General features: G+C 39.2%; 1 protein-coding gene across 2 annotated transcripts in view; it reads left to right on the forward strand.

Annotated features, from left to right (window-relative positions):
* Window positions 1-12,572, forward strand: part of ASCC3 (activating signal cointegrator 1 complex subunit 3) — a 359,389-nt gene that overhangs the window by 252,187 nt on the left and 94,630 nt on the right. For both annotated transcript variants that reach the window (XM_078054943.1, XM_078054942.1), the window contains 2 exons: window positions 557-689; window positions 4,419-4,544. In XM_078054943.1, coding sequence (XP_077911069.1) covers window positions 557-689; window positions 4,419-4,544 — 259 coding nt within the window. The remainder of the gene's footprint in view (window positions 1-556; window positions 690-4,418; window positions 4,545-12,572) is intronic.

A 12,572-nucleotide genomic window follows, 5' to 3' on the forward strand; every position in this document is an offset into this window, starting at 1 on the left:
AATCTGCTGAAGAGATTTACCCATATATGTCTTACTTTTTCTTGTTTAATTAAAATAGTAATAACTCTTTTCTTAAGATTTTGTTTATTTATTTGAGAGAGAGCACACACAAGCAGGGGGAAGGGCGGGGGAAAGGGAGAGAATCTCAAGCAGACTCTATGCTGAGGGTGGAACCCAACGTGGGCCTCAATCCTACCACCCTCAGATCATGACCTGAACCAAAACGAAGAGTCAGATGCTTAACCAACTGAGCCACCCAGGGGCCCCTAGTAATAACTCTTAAACAGCATTTTTAAGCATTTAACTAAAGGAAACATCATTCTTACTCTTACAAACAGTAAGAGAGACCCTTTTCGGGGATTCAATTTCCTGTCAAAATGAATTGGTTATTTAATTATCAGGGAACTCAACAGTAGGCATCAGAGATAATATGCACACTCTTAAAATATTCTGTATTCTTTGTTATTTTGTTGTGTTGTCAAACATGCTATAATCACTAAATATACCTTGTGCTATCTGCCACATTGTGGAATACCTCTTGTTCTCTCTTTTATAGATGTACTCCAGATGATGGGGCGTGCTGGGAGGCCTCAATTTGATGACCAAGGCAAAGCTGTAATTCTGGTTCATGACATAAAGAAGGATTTTTACAAAAAATTTCTTTATGAACCTTTTCCGGTAGAGTCAAGGTAAATTTTGCTATAAATTAATTTAAATGGATTCATGGCATAGCAAGTTAATATTTATCTCATGATATTTTATTAGATAAAAATCAGTAAAAGCTCTAATTCAAAAGAATTATTTGAAATGAAACTGAATTATCACTGTAAGACAGAATTCAATTATAATTTCATTTTTTAAAAACCTTTTAAAAGAAGCAGTGCCATGCAGTGTTGAATCACATGAACTCTGGAGCCAGATAACCTGGGTTCATATCTGAGCTCTACTGCTTCCTTATCTTCAGCAAGTTACTTGATCCTCAGTGCCTTAGTGCACCTGTCTTTAAAGTGGAGATAATAGCAACACTAGCTATCTCATAGGTTACTTGTAATGATCAAATGTATAGTGCTTCTACCAGTGTCTATCCCATAGTAAGCATTTAATAAAGTTTTAGTTTGATGTGCGTTTTTGTACTATAGTTAATAAAGAAATATCCAAAATAAAGGGACTTGTAATGAATAATTTAGGCTACTGCCTTATTTCAGAATTATCACATACTTCTCCGTGGCCCAGTAAACTACCCCTTTGACAAAGACTTCCCTCATTTTCTCAGTGGAAAATAGCCTTTCTCCCTCAGATTTATATATTTTTTATTTATAACTTTTGTCACTTGCTATCTTTTGTTGTCTTTTTTTTATTATGTTATGTTAATCACCATACATTACATCATTAGTTTTTGATGTATTGTTCCATGATTCATTGTTTGCGTATAACACCCAGTGCTCCATGCAGTACCTGCCCTCTTTAATACCCATCACCAGGCTAACCCATCCCCCCACCCCCCTCCCCTCTAGAACCCTCAGTTTGTTTCTCAGAGTCCATAGTCTCTCATGGTTTGTCTCCCCCTCCGATTTCCCCCGCTTCGTTTTTCCCTTCCTGCTATCTTCTTCTTTTTTTTTTTTTCAACATATAATGTATTATTTGTTGTCTTTTTTAATACACTGTATTCTAACTGCAAAAGACAACACATGTTTCTAATTGATAGTGTAAATAGTTACTGGAGTTTTTATTATAAGTGCTCATGTTCCATTTTTTTAATTTAGAAAGTATAAAAACATGGATTCACTTAACACTGTGCTGAGAGAAAATTTATGATCCTATATATAATATTTATGTATTATATATAAATATATATAATAAGATATATATATGTTTTAAAAGAAAGCATGAATAATCTAAATATCCATCTCAAAAATTTGGGGGAAAAATTAACAAATTGAACTCAAAAGAGAAGAGAAGAAAGATAAGAGCAAGAATCAAAGATCTGAAACCAAATATACATTAGAAAAACATCAAAAAGTCAAAAGTTGGTTTTTGAAAAGAATGAAATCGATAAACCTTTAAGTCTGATCAAAAATACAGAAAGAAAGAATGAACAAAATAATATTAGCAATGAAAAGATCACAGGCATTAAAAAGATACTATGAAAAACATTATGCAAGTAATTTTAAAATTTAGATCAAATGGTAAAATTCATCAAAAAACTTATCAAACTGAGGGTTGCTGGAGTGGTGGGGGGTAGGAGGGATGGGGTGGCTGGGTGATAGACATTGGGGAGAGTATGTGCTATGGTGAGCGCTGTGATTTGTGTAAGACTGATGAGTCACAGACCTGTACCTCTAAAACAAATAATACATTGTATGTTTAAAAAAAAAAAAGAAGAAGGTAGTGGGAAGGAAAATGAAGGGGGGGGAATCGGAGGGGGAGACGAACCATGAGAGACTATGGACTCTGAGAAACAAACTGAGGGTTTTAGAGGGGAGTGTGTGGGGGGATGGGTCAGCCCAGTGGTGGCTATTAAGGAGAGCACGTATTGCATGGAGCACGGGGTGTTATACGCAATGAATCATGGAACACTACATCAAAAACTAATAATGTAATGTATGGTGACTAACATAATAAAATAAAATTAATTAAAAAATAAATAAATAAAATGAAAAAAACTTATCAAACTGACATAAAAGAAATAGAAAATCTAAATGATCTCTTATTTATCAAAGCAGTTGAATCTAAAAGTTAAAATCTTGCCATAAAGAAATCTTCGGACTCAGATGCTTTACTAGTGAATTCTTCATAACATTAAGGGTGAGGTAACATCAGTCTGAAATGAACTTTTCTTAATAGTAGAGAAGATAAGACTATTTGCCAACTTATTTATAAGATCAGAGTAACCATGATACCAAAACCTGATAAGAAATTTACCAAAAAGGAACATTAACAAACCTGTAACTTTCATGAATATAAATATAGAAATCCTAAACAAAACATTAGTAAATCAAATTATGTATAATTTATTTTATAAATGTGAAGTTGATTTATTATTTGAAAATAAATTACTATAAATTACTATAATTTACTACATTAGCAGGAAAAGATGAGAAAATCATATGATTATTTCATAGATTTAAAAAAAAGTATTTGAAAAAATTCCACACCAATTTATAATAAAAACTCTTAGCAAACAGGAATATAAGGAAATGTCCTTAATCTGATAAAGAGTAAATCTACTGCAAACATCATAAGTAATAATGAAATAGTGAAGTTTTCCCTTTGAGATGGGGAGTGATACAGGAATATTGTTCTCCCCACTTCCAGTAAGCATTGTACTAGAAGCCCAAGCCACTGCAATAAGGTAAGGAACAGAAGTAAGTCAGAATATTCTTTTGAACAACGGTAGTGACTAAGCAGCACAAAAGGAGGGCTTCTGGGGAACTGGAAATACTTGATCTTAGTGTTGGTTACACAGATGTGTTCACATTGCGAAAGTTACTTGAATTGTACATGTATGATTTATGTAATTTTCTATATGTATATTTCAGTAGTTAACTAAAAATTTTAATTTTGTACCTTACTATGACTATTATTAATACTTACCTATCATGGAGTATTCCATAGTGTACATATTAACTTCTCTATTAATGGGCCTTTCAAGAGTTTCCTGTTTTTTTTCTTACGGATAATGTTGCAGTGAAGTAATTTGCTTCCCTGCCCTCATCTATAAATGTTTCTCTGGCAGGTGATAGTGAAAAGTGAAATTGCTGCATCATAGAGATCATTCAAATAGATATTGCCAAGTTGCCCTCCCAATTGAGTATACAGATTTATACTCTGCTACTGATGAATTGAGAGTAATATAGAAACTTGTGTTGTTATTTTTTTAATCATATAATTTATTACCATTTTCTTATGTTCTTAAACATCCTTTGCAAAACCTATTTTTAATACCAGCATATTGTCCTACATATCATAATTTATTTAGGTTTTCTTTTGTTGGACGCTGCTTCCCCTTTTTTTTTGCATTTTACATAAGAAACTAAAATGAACATTATGTTATGCTAGTCTTTCAACACATCTGATCATCTTTGAATACTCTGCAACACCTAGCACAATTAATGTTTCATATCACTAGGAACTTAATACTCACTGAATAAATGAAAGGAATATATATCTTTACTCTCTCATAACTGTCATCCCTTCCCTGCCAACTCTCCTTTTATCAGCCTCAATACTATTCCAGTACCCCATAAGTATACTCTTCCCTACTCTCTAAGTCTTCTGTTGCCCACTCTTACCTTTCTCCTTTTGGCTCTCATCTTCTCCTGAAAGTTACTAGCCCCATTCCGTCAGCCTGCTATATGAGATAAAGTGTGTTTCATTTAATGTTCATGTATGTTTCCCATGTCTTGTTCACTATATAGCTTATTGGGAGTGCTCTCTGACCATTTAAATGCAGAGATTGCTGGTGGTACAATTACATCTAAGCAAGATGCAATGGATTATATTACCTGGACCTACTTTTTCCGACGTCTTATCATGAACCCCAGGTAAGTGCAGGGCAGCTATATATCATTCTGTTTCACACTGAACGAAATTATGTTTGAAAGTAATAATCCCTAAATTTCAGTACATAACAAAAAAGTCAGAACTTTGGGCATTCTAGGTATATGAATTTTCCCAGAGAATCACATGATTATCTCTGGTATCACAATATATTATGATATATTTGAAAATGAATAATGGTATGCATTTATTGCTTAGCTTATTTTCATTAACTTAGGATATCCTTGAGGAGTTTGCTCTGTAGTAAGAGAGACAGGACACCTGAATTCATTAAGAAAGGTGCTAAACTAGATGGTAGTTACGGCCTTAGGTGCAGTTGGAATTCAGAGAAGAGTGAGGCTTGTGCAGTTATAGAGGGAAGACTTTATCAGGCATCTGTAATGGTTAATAAGAACCCTACAGGAGGAAATAAAATTAGGGGAGTTGTGGTGGAGTGTCTTTTATTTTCAGGCAGTATAGGTAGATCTTCTTCATTGAGCACCTATTTTTCAAATGTTATGTAGATTTTGAGGGTAAAAATTAGTATACATTATCCCCTATCTTCAATGGCTGATCTTTTAATGTGGGAAAAAGACTTATAAATGATTACAATGTAAATCGTAAGTGCTCTAATAGAACTGTATTAAGCCTATGAGAGTAAAATCTTCAGAGAGGTGATACTTCAATTTTGAATCTGGAACAGGAGTAGAAAAGGTAAGAGGCACAAAAATACTATATGGAGGGGGGAGGGGAAAGATGGCGGAGGAGTAGGGGACCCTATTTCAACTGGTCCCCGGAATTGAGCTGGATATCTACCAGACCACTCTGAGCACCCACGAAACCAGCCTGAGTTGTAAGAAGATCTGGATCTCTACAAACAGAATATCACAGGCAGTTGGTTTTGAGGTACCAAGCGGAGAGCCGTGATCCTGCGGGCAGATATCGGAGGATAAACGGCGGCGGGGGGGGGGGGGGGGGGGGGGGGGGCCTGGACGTGGGGATCCTACACCGCCGGTGAGTGACAGCCTCGCGCGCTGCGGACGGGGCACAGACTCGTAGACCGGTAGCGCCGGGAAAGGACTTTAGGGCAGCCACCGGGGTGGAAAACCAGACCGGCGGGGTCGTGCGCACGTGAACTGCAGCCCCCCGGACAGAAACCCGGAGCGACGGTCACGCGCACGCTAACTGCCGCCCCCGCCCCCCCCACCCCCCTGCCAGAGAGAAACTGGAGTGACGGTCGCGTGCACACGAACTGCAGCCCATCCCGGACAGAAACCGGAGCGACGGTCGCGCGCACGCGAACTGCAGCCTCCCAGACGGAAACCCGGTGCACCGGGGTTGTGCCGGTGAACAGCAACCCCCGGGGGTGGAAACCCCGAGCGCTGGAGTCGCGCGCACGCGAATTGGGAGCAGCTGGCGGTTTCAGAAGCACAAAGGGCAGAGACGTGCCCCGACCTGGAGGCAGGACTGGGGCGCTGCGGAGGGGCGCACAACCCAGGACGCTGCAGTTTATAGCAGCACGGATAGAAACGGAGACGGTGTGGCCTGGAGAGCTCACTGAAGAACAGACTGAGGTCTCTCTGCTCTGAGGCAGAGGATTGGAAACCTCTTCTGCTCTGACTGGGGGAAGAGAAGCAGAAAGCCGCAAGGGAAAGCTGCCAGAGAACAAAAGCCCCAAAGACTGATTCCCACTGAGCCCATCCCCCGCCACAGGGGCGCAGGGCAACTCCGCCCAAACAGGGTTGCCTGAGTAACAGCGCGGCAGGCCCCTCCCCCAGAAGACAGGCTGGGAAAACAAGAGGCCAGCAACACTAAGGTCCCAAGAAAACAGGTGCATCTTGCTTGGGTTCTGGTCAATAATTTGGACTCTATACATTCCCTCAAACACCCATCAACAGAATGACTAGGAGGAGGAACCCCAAATCAGAAAAGACTCAGAGATTATGACTTACGCTGCAGATTTACAAATGGATGCAGATATAACCAAGATGTCGGAGATGGAATTCAGGCTAGCAATTGTGAAGACAATGGCTAGAATGGAGAAATCAATTAATGGCAACATAGAGTCTCTAAGGGCAGAAATAAATGGGGAATTGGCAGAACTTAAAAATGCTATCAGTGAGATCCAATCCAAATTAGATAATCTAACAGCTAGGGTAACTGAGACAGAAGAGAGAATAAGCGATCTGGAAGACAATATAATAGATAAAAAGGGAAAAGAGGAGGCCAGGGAAAAACAACTCAGAATCCATGAAAATAGAATCAGAGAAGTAAGTGACACCATGAGGCGTTCCAATGTCAGAATCATTGGAATCCCGGAGGGAGTGGAGAGAGAGAGAGGACTAGAAGATGTATTTGAGCAAATTGTAGCTGAGAACTTCCCTAATCTGGGGAATGAAACAAACATTTGTGTCCTAGAGGCAGAGAGGACCCCTCCTAAGATCAAGGAAAACAGGCCAACACCCCGGCATGTAATAGTAAAACTTGCAAATCTTAGAACCAAGGAAACCATCTTAAGGGCAGTTAGGGGGAAGAGATTCCTTACGTACAGAGGGAGGAACATCAGAATAACATCAGACCTATCCACAGAGACCTGGCAAGCCAGAAAGGCCTGGCAAGACATATTCAGAGTACTAAATGAGAAGAACATGCAGCCAAGAATACTTTATCTGGCAAGGCTTTCATTTAGAATGGATGGAGAGATGCAGAGCTTCCACGACCGGCAGAAGTTGAAAGAATATGTGACCACTAAGCCGGCCCTGCAAGAAATATTAAGGGGGGTTCTATAAAAGGAGAAAGACCCCAAGAGTGATCTACAACAGAAATTTACAGGGACAATCTATAAAAACAACGTCTTCACAGGCAACATGATGACAATTAATTCATATCTTTCAATAATCACTCTCAACGTGAATGGCCTAAACGCTCCCATAAAACGGCACAGGGTTGCAGATTGGATAAAAAGACAGGACCCATCCATATGCTATCTACAAGAGACTCATTTTGAACCTAAAGATACATCCAGACTGAAAGTGAAGGGATGGAGATCATCTTCCATGCCAGCGGACCTCAAAAGAAAGCTGGGGTAGCAATTCTTATATCAGACAAATTAGATTTTAAACTGAAGTCTGTAATTAGAGACACAGAAGGACACTATATCATTCTTAAAGGGTCTATCCAACAAGAAGATCTAACAATTGTAACTATCTATGCCCCCAACATGGGAGCAGCCATCTACATAAGCCAACTGTTAACCAAAATAAAGAGTCATATTGATAACAATACGTTAATTGTAGGAGACCTCGATACTCCACTCTCAGCAATGGACAGATCATCTAAGCAGAAAATCAACAAGGAAACAAGAGCTTTGAATGATACATTGGACCAGATGGACCTCATAGATATTTACAGAACATTCCACCCTAAAACAACAGAATACTCATTCTTCTGGAGCGCACATGGAACTTTCTCCAGAATAGACCATATATTGGGTCACAAATCAGGTCTCAGCCGATACCAAAAGATTGAGATTATTCCCTGCATATTCTCAGACCACAATGCTCTAAAACTGGAACTCAATCACAAGAAAAAATTTGGCAGAAATTCAAACACTTGGAAGCTAAAGACCACTCTGCTCAAGAATGTTTGGGTCAACCGAGAAATCAAAGAAGAACTTAAACAATTCATGGAAATCAATGAGAACGAAAACACATTGGTCCAAAACCTATGGGATACTGCAAAGGCGGTCCTAAGGGGGAAATACATAGCCATCCAAGCCTCACTCAAAAAAATAGAAAAATCCCAAATTCACCAACTAACTCTACACCTTAAAGAACTAGAGAAAAAGCAACAAACGATGCCTAAGCCATGCATTAGAAGAGAAATAATTAATATTAGAGCAGAAATCAATGAACTAGAAACCAGAAACACAGTAGATCAGATCAATGAAACTAGAAGTTGGTTCTTTGAAAGAATTAATAAGATTGATAAACCACTGGCCAGACTTATCCAAAAGAAAAGAGAAAGGACCCAAATTAATAAAATTATGAATGAAAGGGGAGAGATCACGACTAACACCAAGGAAATAGAAACAATTATTAGAAATTATTATCGACAACTACATGCCAATAAACTGAGCAATCTGGATGAAATGGAGGCCTTCCTGGAAACCTATAAGCTGCCAAGACTGAAACAGGAAGAAACAGACAACCTGAATACGCCAATAACCAGTAACGAGATTGAAGCAGTGATCAAAAACCTCCCAAAAAACAAGAGTCCAGGGCCTGATGGATTCCCTGGGGAATTCTACCAAACATTCAAAGAAGAAATAATACCTATTCTACTAAAGCTGTTTCAAAAAGTAGAAACAGAAGGAAAACTTCCAAACTCATTCTATGAGGCCAGCATTACCTTAATCCCCAAACCAGGCAAAGACCCCATCAAAAAGGAGAATTTCAGACCGATATCCCTGATGAATACGGATTCCAAAATCCTCAACAAAATCCTAGCTAATAGGATCCAACAATACCTTAAAAGGATCATCCACCACGACCAAGTGGGATTTATCCCCAGGATGCAAGGGTGGTTCAACATTCGCAAATCAATCAATGTGATAGAACACATTAATAAGAGGAGGGAGAAGAACCATATGGTCCTCTCAATTGATGCAGAAAAAGCATTTGACAAAATACAACATCCTTTCCTGATTAAAACTCTCCAGAGTATAGGGATAGAGGGAACATTCCTCAAGCTCTTAAAATCCATCTATGAAAAACCCACAGTGAATATCATCCTCAATGGGGAAAAGCTGAGAGCCTTTCCCTTAAGATCAGGAACACGTCAAGGATGCCCACTCTCACCACTGTTGTTCAACATAGTACTAGAAGTCCTAGCAACAGCAATCAGACAACAAAAAGAAATAAAAGGTATTCAAATTGGCAAAGAAGAAGTCAAACTCTCTCTTTTCACAGACGACATGATACTTTATGTGGAAAACCCAAAAGACTCCACCCCCAAATTACTAGAACTCATCCAGCAATTCAGTAATGTGGCAGGATACAAAATCAATGCACAGAAATCGGTTGCTTTCTTATACACTAACAACGCAACTGTTGAAAGAGAAATTAAAGAAACGATTCCATTTACAATAGCACCAAAAACCATAAGATACCTCGGAATAAACCTAACCAAAGAGGTAAAGGATCTATACTCTAGGAACTACAGAACACTCATGAAAGAAATTGAAGAAGACACAAAAAGATGGAAAAATATTCCATGCTCATGGATTGGAAGAATAAACATGTTAAAATGTCTATGCTACCCAGAGCAATCTATACCTTCAATGCCATCCCGATCAAAATTCCAATGACATTTTTCAAAGTGCTGGAACAAACAATCCTAAAATTTGTATGGAATCAGGAAAGACCCCGAATCGCCAAGGAGATGTTGAAAAAGAAAAACAAGCTGGGGGCATCACGTTGCCCGATTTCAAGCTATATTACAAAGCAGTGATCACCAAGACAGCATGGTACTGGCACAAAAACAGACATATAGACCAATGGAACAGAATAGAGGACCCAGATATGGACTCTCAACTCTATGGTCAAATAATCTTTGACAAAACAGGAAAAAACATGCAATGGAAAAAAGTCTCTTCAATAAATGGTGCTGGGAAAATTGGACAGCCACATGCAGAAGAATGAAACTGGACCATTCTCTAACACCATTCACAAAGATAAACTCAAAGTGGATGAAAGACCTCAATGTGAGACAGGAATCCATCAAAATCCTAGAGGAGAACATAGGCAGTAACCTCTTTGACATCGGCCACAGCAACTTCTTTCAAGATACATCTCCGAAAGCTAGTGAAACAAAGGCAAAAATGAACTTTTGGGACTTCATCAAGATAAAAAGCTTCTGCACAGCAAAGGAAACAGTCAACAAAACAAAGAGGCAACCCACAGAATGGGAGAAGATATTTGCAAATGACACCACAGATAAAGCACTGATATCCAAAATCTATAAAGAACTTCTCAAACTCAACACCCAAAAAACAAATAATCAAGTCAAAAAGTGGGCAGAAGAGATGAACAGACACTTCTCTGAAGAAGACATACAAATGGCTAACAGACACATGAAAAAATGTTCATCATTAGCCATCAGGGAAATCCAAATCAAAACCACACTTAGATAACACCTTATACCAGTTAGAATGGCCAAAATGGACAGGGAAAGAAACCACAAATGTTGGAGAGGTTGTGGAGAAAGGGGAACCCTCGTACCCTGTTGGTGGGAATGCAAGTTGGCACAGCCACTTTGGAAAACAGTGTGGAGGTTCCTCAAAAAGTTAAAAATAGAGCTACCCTATGACCCAGCAATTGCACTACTGGGTATTTACCCCAAAGACACAGATGTAGTGAAAAGAAGGGCCATATGCACCCCAATGTTCACAGCAGCAATGTCCGCAATAGCCAAACTGTGGAAAGAGCCGAGATGCCCTTCAACAGATGAATGGATAAAGAAGATGTGGTCCATATATACAATGGAATATTACTCAGCCATCAGAAAAGATGAATACCCAACTTTTACATCAACATGGATGGGACTGGAGGAGATTATGCTAAGCGAAATAAGTCAAGCAGAGAAAGTCAGTTATCATATGGTTTCACTTATTTGTGGAACATAAGGAATAGCATGGAGGACATTAGGAGAAGGAAGGGGAAAATGGGCGGGGGGAATTGGAGGGAGAGATGAACCATGAGAAACTATGGACCTAAGAAACAAACAGGGTTCTAGAGGGGAGGGGGAAGGGGGATTGGTTAGCCCGGTGATGGGTATTAAGGAGGGCATGTACTGCATGGAGCACTGGGTGTTATACGAAAACAATGGATTGTGGATCACTACATCAAAAACTAATGATGTATTGTATCGTGACTAACATAATAAAATTAAAAACTACAAAAAAAAAAAATACTATATGGACAGAGGCCCTTGTGGCTTGAAAGGCCATTTGTAGAGTGCCAAGAAGTTTGATGTAGCCAGAGCTTAAGAGTATGGAGATCAAAAGATTGTCTTGACCAGAAAGTGGGCCACTCACCAGAGAGTAAATAGCCTGTATGTCATGCTAAGGAGTTTCCATCTGATCCTATTGGCTGTGGTGAGTTTTTAAACATGGTTTAACATCCCCAAATTAGGTTTGGTTTGTTTCAGTCCTGATGACACTATGACACTATGGTCGGGAATGAGCTGGAATGGGAGACATTTAAAGCAGGAAGACCGGTTAGGCAGCTGTTTAATAAGAAAGGTGAATAGGACCTTAACAGTTGCAGAAGGAATAGAAGGAGGGCCAGAGATGGGGGACATTCCTGATAGATTAGGAAATATCAAGGCATTGTAAGGTCTTGAACAGAGAGATCATGATGAAAATGTCATTACCAAATCTTGCCTGTTGGTACCTTAAGAAATTTGTTTCATGTTTCATCCAACATTTCCACTCACATAGATCTCAGTTTGAAAATATGGTGACAGTTTTCTGTTTCCTCAGCTCTTAGGGCTTCTGGATTAGATACAAGATATCATTTGGGAACATGACTACGGGATTAGTGAGGTAGCCATCCAGCACTGCAACCATAGCAAATAGATTGCAGGATTAGAATTGTGGAAGGTATACTGGGATAGACTTTACACGTACTCTGGTCCAACCTTCTTGTTTGATACTGAAAAAAGGGAGGTCGGAAACTTAAAGTGACTTGCTCTGGATCCCAGAACTGCTTTGACATAAAACCAAGACTTAACACCATAGGTTTTCTGACTCAACTCTTTTTTTAGAGGAACGAGTGGCTTGGTGTGTAACTGAAGATGTATTTCTTTTTCTTATGTCATAAAAGATAGAGGCGATTAATATTGTGGAAAGAGATTTGAACATGGAGTCAGAACACTAATTCCTGTTTTAGCACTACCCTTTACTGTTTGACCCTGAGTCACTTCACCTCTCAGCTTCCCTTTCTTCATCTGGAAAGTGAGTAATAATAATA

This window comes from Halichoerus grypus, chromosome 9, assembly GCF_964656455.1.
Source record: "Halichoerus grypus chromosome 9, mHalGry1.hap1.1, whole genome shotgun sequence".
Classification (NCBI taxonomy): domain Eukaryota; kingdom Metazoa; phylum Chordata; class Mammalia; order Carnivora; family Phocidae; genus Halichoerus; species Halichoerus grypus.